The sequence below is a fragment of the Actinia tenebrosa genome, unplaced genomic scaffold, assembly GCF_029948245.1.
Source record: "Actinia tenebrosa isolate PJP-AT-01 unplaced genomic scaffold, QUT_ActTen_1.0 PGA_scaffold14__42_contigs__length_11649687, whole genome shotgun sequence".
In the NCBI taxonomy this organism is placed as follows: Eukaryota; Metazoa; Cnidaria; class Anthozoa; order Actiniaria; family Actiniidae; genus Actinia; species Actinia tenebrosa.
This window is the reverse complement of record NW_028292574.1, coordinates 2644590-2650935: the sequence shown is the minus strand read 5'-3', so window position 1 is coordinate 2650935 and position 6346 is coordinate 2644590. Positions and strand designations below refer to the sequence as shown.

Here is a 6346-nt window from a genome sequence, read left to right as displayed (position 1 = left end):
AAACTTGCAGTTTGCGTGACAAATTCACGCAAAACTTTTAGCAAAACTTTTAGGCTATACTTCGTTGACTTTTTAGTATTGATAGGGATGGCATTTACTCTCATTTTTTCAATTTCTTCATCGGAAATTGTAGCAAAACGATTGCCGGCAGATGCCATTCTGTTGCCGACTCAATATTCCGAGATTCAGAGGTGAATATCGTACAATATTCACCTCCAATTAACCAATGAGCGCGCGCGTTCTTCACATGTTGGTATTTGCTAACAAATAATATCAGTTCTAAAATGTAAAATGTCCTCAATAAATTGATTTTCTATAGACAACTTATTTATAGATGGAGTTTTTATCGCTTAACTCATTTTAGAGGTATTTGTTTTAGCAATGTGAGTGTTTGACAGTAGTACATTCTATCTTCCTCTGTACTTAGACTATGATCCGAAGATATCTTGTCTTTCCTTCGAAATAGACTGCCTTTTTCCGTTATTTTGTTCAGAAGTCATTTGCAGATAATGTTAATATTGTTCTGGCGTCCCTTGCTTAATCTTGCTTAATCTTAATCGAAGTATTATGATCATCCGGGTGGATGTAGTCCTGAGAAGGACTGTTTGATGTGACTGACGTTTCGACAACCTGAACGGAAGTCATCTTCAGAGTCAAGTGAGTAACAATATAGCCTGATTACCTAGATTAGCGTAATTGGCGGCATCGGTTTAATGAGTGCGCGTCGCTGTTTCGGTGTTGTGGGCGGTGTTATGGGATGGACAGCTCTCGGTAGAGCTACTCGGGATCTTTATTCTACTTTCTCTTCACTAGTGACTAAAACTAATTACATGAGCTCTATTTATAATAACTTCATGACAGGTGTCATTCTACAATCAATATGATATTATCGCTGTGCCTTGATTGGCTAATGGAAATAGTAAATTCCTGAGTGTGATATCTTATTAAGAATAATACGAGTGAAAATCATAGAACTAAACATAACTTAAACCAAAGATAATATGTGAATATATGGTAAATGTATAGAAAGGTCTACGAGGAATAATTATATCATAAGATTTAAAAGAATAGTGGTAAAATAACTAAGCAAAGGGGTAAAGAGTGTTTAGGGTTTAACCATAGGTGTACATGCTAATGGGAGGAGCTAAGTAGTTTACTTGTAAATTCAAAGCATACCATCATCTAAACTCGTGCGTGATGGCAGCTTTACTGAAATCTTATATCGATATTTTCAATAACTAATTGATCGTTCTTTATCTTGTTTTCATATGATAAGAAATAGTAATTAGAAAACTGATGTCTAGCTTAGTCTGTAAAAACATTAATTTTCTCTCTCATAACAGCGGTTCGAAATCTTGTGTTAACTCGCTTAAAGGCCATTTTTATTCTTATTCTAAACTATTCCGTCCTCCGGGTGGTCGACGTATCTTTAATCGTAACTTGAATGTTCTGGGCAAGTTCTTTGTATCATTTTCATTTCCTTTGTTCCTTATGCCTTCTATTGTATAGTCAAGTCTTTATATTTGCGACTATTATCTCGTTAGAACAGGATAACACTATTGTTTTGAGGGTTTTTGATGTTTGTTAGTTTTTTGTTGTGAATTGTTTGTTACGGTCTAAAGAGGTGCCGGAGATCACTACCCCGAAAGTGCAGATAGTGCGGAAAGTGCGGAAAGTGTGGAAAGTGCGGAAAGTGCGGAAAGTGCGGAAAGTGCGGAAAGTGCGGAAAGTGCGGAAAGTGCGGAAAGTGCGGAAAGTGCGGAAAGTGCGGAAAGTGAGGAAAGTGCGGAAAGTGCGGAAAGTGCGGAAAGTGCGGAAAGTGCGGAAAGTGCGGAAAGTGCGGAAAGTGCGGAAAGTGCGGAAAGTGCGGAAAGTGCGGAAAGTGCGAAAGAGCAGAAAGTGCGGAAAGTGCAGAAAGTGCGGAAAGTGCAGAAAGTGCGGAAAGTGCGGAAAGTGCGGAAAGTGCGGAAAGTGCGGAAAGTGCGGAAAGTGCGGAAAGTGCGGAAAGTGAGGAAAGTGAGGAAAGTGAGAAAGTGAGAAAGTGAGGAAAGTGCGAAAGAGCAGAAAGTGCGGAAAGTGAGGAAAGTGGGGAAAGTGAGAAAGTGAGGAAAGTGAGGAAAGTGCGAAAGAGCAGAAAGTGCGGAAAGTGAGTGAAGTGGGGAAAGTGAGAAAAGTGCTGAAAGTGCGGAAAGTGAGGAAAGTGCGGAAAGTGCGGAAAGTGCGGAAAGTGAGGAAAGTGAGAAAGTGAGAAAAGTGCGGAAAGTGCGGAAAGTGCGAAAGAGCAGAAAGTGCGGAAAGTGCGGAAAGTGCGGAAAGTGCGAAAGAGCAGAAAGTGCGGAAAGTGCGGAAAGTGAGGAAAGTGAGGAAAGTGAGGAAAGTGAGGAAAGTGAGGAAAGTGAGGAAAGTGCGGAAAGTGCGGAAAGTGCGGAAAGTGCGGAAAGTGCGGAAAGTGCGGAAAGTGCGGAAAGTGCGAAAGAGCAGAAAGTGCGGAAGGTGCGGAAAGTGCGGAAAGTGCGGAAAGTGCGGAAAGTGCGGAAAGTGCGGAAAGTGCGGAAAGTGCGGAAAGTGCGGAAAGTGCGGAAAGTGCGGAAAGTGCGGAAAGTGCGGAAAGTGCGGAAAGTGCGGAAAGTGCGGAAAGTGCGGAAAGTGCGGAAAGTGCGGAAAGTGCGGAAAGTGCGGAAAGTGCGGAAAGTGCGGAAAGTGCGGAAAGTGCGGAAAGTGCGGAAAGTGCGGAAAGTGCGGAAAGTGCGGAAAGTGCGGAAAGTGCGGAAAGTGCGGAAAGTGCGGAAAGTGCGGAAAGTGCGGAAAGTGCGGAAAGTGCGGAAAGTGCGGAAAGTGCGGAAAGTGCGGAAAGTGCGGAAAGTGCGGAAAGTGCGGAAAGTGCGGAAAGTGCGGAAAGTGCGGAAAGTGCGGAAAGTGCGGAAAGTGCGGAAAGTGCGGAAAGTGCGGAAAGTGCGGAAAGTGCGGAAAGTGCGGAAAGTGCGGAAAGTGCGGAAAGTGCGGAAAGTGCGGAAAGTGCGGAAGTGAGGAAAGTGCGGAAAGTGCGGAAAGTGCGGAAAGTGCGGAAAGTGCGGAAAGTGCGGAAAGTGCGGAAAGTGCGGAAAGTGCGGAAAGTGCGGAAAGTGCGGAAAGTGCGGAAAGTGCGGAAAGTGCGGAAAGTGCGGAAAGTGCGGAAAGTGCGGAAAGTGCGGAAAGTGCGGAAAGTGCGGAAAGTGCGGAAAGTGTGGGAAATGCACTTATTCATAAATCGGTAAAACGCAGGTAAACATTTGGCTAAGATTTCTAGCATAAATAAATTAACAAATTGAAACTAAAATCTCAATCAATATGACAAAGGGTTGGGAGCATACTATATATATTTTTTTTTTTAAATAAAAGATTGAAAAATTGGAATTTTGCATTAAAAACCTATCAATTTCAGAGTTACTCAGCCGATGGGCTGTGAAATGGTGTTCGAAGACACGCGAGGAATTAAGGATACCAAATTCAATTCATTTTGTATTCGTCATCTTATAAGTGAATTTCTTCTTGTGTATAGTCATGTGGCAGCCGTTTTTGCAACTGCGAAGAACAAAACTCATTCCTTTTTCGCGTTTTCTAAATTTGCAACTTGGCAGAGGTCGACCTGCGCTGGCGAATGGTCTGGCTATATGTGTATTTTGAAGTTTTAACGAGAAAACACTCCCTCACTATTCCACTCAGTCTCAGATTTCAGATCTTTGACCGACAACGCTTTACGATTTAGATATGTAAATGACTTTTGCTCCCGCGTTGTCCGTATTTAACTATCACGTATTAAATATAACTTTAAGATATCTTATCGATGCATGGAGTGTAAGCATGCAAGTTCTAGAAGCTTGGAATATAGAACTTGACAAAAACATTGCACGCATGTTTAAATTTAACTTCATTGAAAATTATTCAGACGGAAAAAAGTGTCGGTTTGAGAGTGATCAGGGGGGCGGGCACGTCACATATCATTACCACTTATTTTGATCAGTGATCAATATGTCAAATACATATCGTGATCGATACGTTTGGCAGCACTCATGAGCCTCTTAGCCAATAACGTCCTTATTCCTTGATATACACTTTCAGGATATTTTTCGTCTTAGATTAATTATCCTTGTGTAAACCGTACTAAAATGATGAAACTTGCGGTGATTTTGGCATGTACGCTGGTGTTTTATTTCGCAATCCACAGTGCCGAGTCCAGTAAGTTTGTAATATTTATCTGAGCTCGTGTCAACGAATATAATATTAAAGTTAAGTCATAGAGATTAGAGCTAAACATGTAATAGAATAAGACCGCAAAATAAAACTTGAATGAACGGACATTAACTGACTGATATTACAATTAGATCAATGCGATGAATATCACTATTTACGAATTGCCACAATTTTTTGTTCGTTTTTTTTAAGCTATGATTTTCAAAAGTAGGACTGAAGAATTCTTAATAACCAAAACTTGCTGCGTAATACTTATATGAATATTCATCAAGCATTTCTTGTACGAATCTTTTTCCGTTTTGCTGATGCATCAGAACTGTCCTCTTGAGTTTAACGTGGCTACTTTAAATATTCCTCTCGTAGCGTACTAAGCTATTCCTAGTATTTTCGCAAATATCGTGTATACTGTAATATACTGTAAGATGTTGTACTGTCAGAGGTCTTGTACTTTGACAATAAAGTCATGTAAACATTTATTATTTTTCTATGCAATACTGAATCTTGGTGTCATCTTTCAAATCAGTATATGGTAAAATCTCATTACCGTCCAAGAGCAGTTGCTATACTATTATTGATAATGTCGTTTTTTAAATATTTTTAGGAGATTTCTGCTACAAGAGGGACGATGGTGATTACGCAAATCCAGTCAATTGCCATATGTATATCACCTGCAGCAACAATATAGCGTATTACAGACAATGTCCAGCAAAACTGAGATGGAATGAGCGCACAAAGACATGTGATTGGCCCAGAAATGTTAAATGTCACATCAAGCCTCCAGGCAAGTGTTGATTTATCTTCGAATACTTATTAATGCTTATAAATTGCAATACTTATCGTCTTTTCAAATCTTTTTTTAGGTCATTGCTCTGATAACATCTCCCTTAGAAGCTGCTTGTTTCTCAAAAGTCACAATCAGTGCCGCAAAGACAAAACAGTTCTAAATGTGTTCTGTAGAAAAACCTGCGGTCAATGTTGAATTAAGGGCTTTTTGCTTAAAGTGCACTAAATAAACAATAACTTCAAGATTTTTTTTTTACATTTTATCTATACTTTTTTGAAATCTATTCAGTTTCCTATCCAAGTATTTCTTTCTATTCTAACTTTTTTCGGATCCTCAAACTAACTAACAATTTTTTAACAATCATCTTATCCAATCCTAATTGAACTAAAATTAGCGTCCGAAACGTTAGTAAGTTTTTTCATCTTTTCACGGTGTATAATTTAACTTTTTGTCATTACTGTTTCATTAGAAATACCGACGCAGTTCACACTAGTTTTTAGCTAGTTATCCCTTCTTTGAACTAAAATTAAATAAGAATACTGCAAGTATAATACGTGATTTAACTGGTGCATCGGTATAAAAGATTAAACACCGTAATGTAATCATATATATCAGTTAGTGCACTTTGGAGTCTTGAAGCCAACTTCATGCCTGAGGGAACAGATGCATGGATAACGATCATCGACATAACTAATAAACGTTTAATGAGTATTGAGATATTTGTATTTAATATTAAAAGAGCTTTCATTAAATAATGTTTTTTTTTAAAAAATTTCTACCAATTTTACTGTCGTAACATGACTCTCAACATAGCTGTACCATAACTGCATAGTTAGTATTACTCCCCTCTACATACTATGATACTGAGAGTGACAACTGAAATTCCACCCCGTCACTCGGCTGCAAACAGTTTTTCTTATTCCTGGATTGACGAAAACCTGTAGTGATGCCGGGCTTCCCTTTCCTCATCTTGACATTATGGAAAGAAAAAAGCCAGAGATCACCTTCAGTAACTAGCTATAATACCGTTAAACAGCTGCATTGCTGCTTCAGCATTGTTGTACCTCATTGATGGTAGTTGGAACTCAGTTGAACACGTCGAACTACAATAGCCGAGATTATGTCTAGATTAATTTTTCTCTGTCGACGATTCTAAACAAGTTGGTTGCCTTCGTTCGTTTATATTCCTCGAAATCCAAGCCCTTAACTTAGTGGGGGGGGGGGGGGGGGGATGCTGGGCGCTGAACTTGCTTATTAACACTCATGGGGGTGAACTTATTTCGATGTATTACATAACTGTTAATATACATATATATATATATATATATATAT

General features: G+C 39.4%; 1 protein-coding gene across 1 annotated transcript; it reads left to right on the top strand.

Moving 5' to 3' along the window:
- Positions 1 to 4035: 4035 nt before the first annotated feature.
- On the top strand, positions 4036 to 5729 carry LOC116308100 (uncharacterized). The gene is made up of 3 exons (XM_031718469.2): positions 4036 to 4215; positions 4832 to 5011; positions 5091 to 5729. The coding sequence occupies exons 1-3, from the start codon at positions 4146 to 4148 to the stop codon at positions 5207 to 5209; spliced, it is 369 nt and encodes a 122-aa protein (XP_031574329.1). The 5' UTR covers positions 4036 to 4145; the 3' UTR covers positions 5210 to 5729.
- The last annotated feature ends 617 nt before the right edge of the window (positions 5730 to 6346 follow it).

Excerpts from the sequence above, each read along its gene's own strand:
- LOC116308100 (XM_031718469.2), top strand. The coding sequence starts at position 4,146 with ATGATGAAACTTGCGGTGATTTTGGCATGTACGCTGGTGTTTTATTTC. Across the intron at positions 4,216-4,831 it reads AATCCACAGTGCCGAGTCCA|GAGATTTCTGCTACAAGAGG; the intron begins GTAAGTTTGTAA and ends AAATATTTTTAG. Across the intron at positions 5,012-5,090 it reads ATGTCACATCAAGCCTCCAG|GTCATTGCTCTGATAACATC; the intron begins GCAAGTGTTGAT and ends ATCTTTTTTTAG.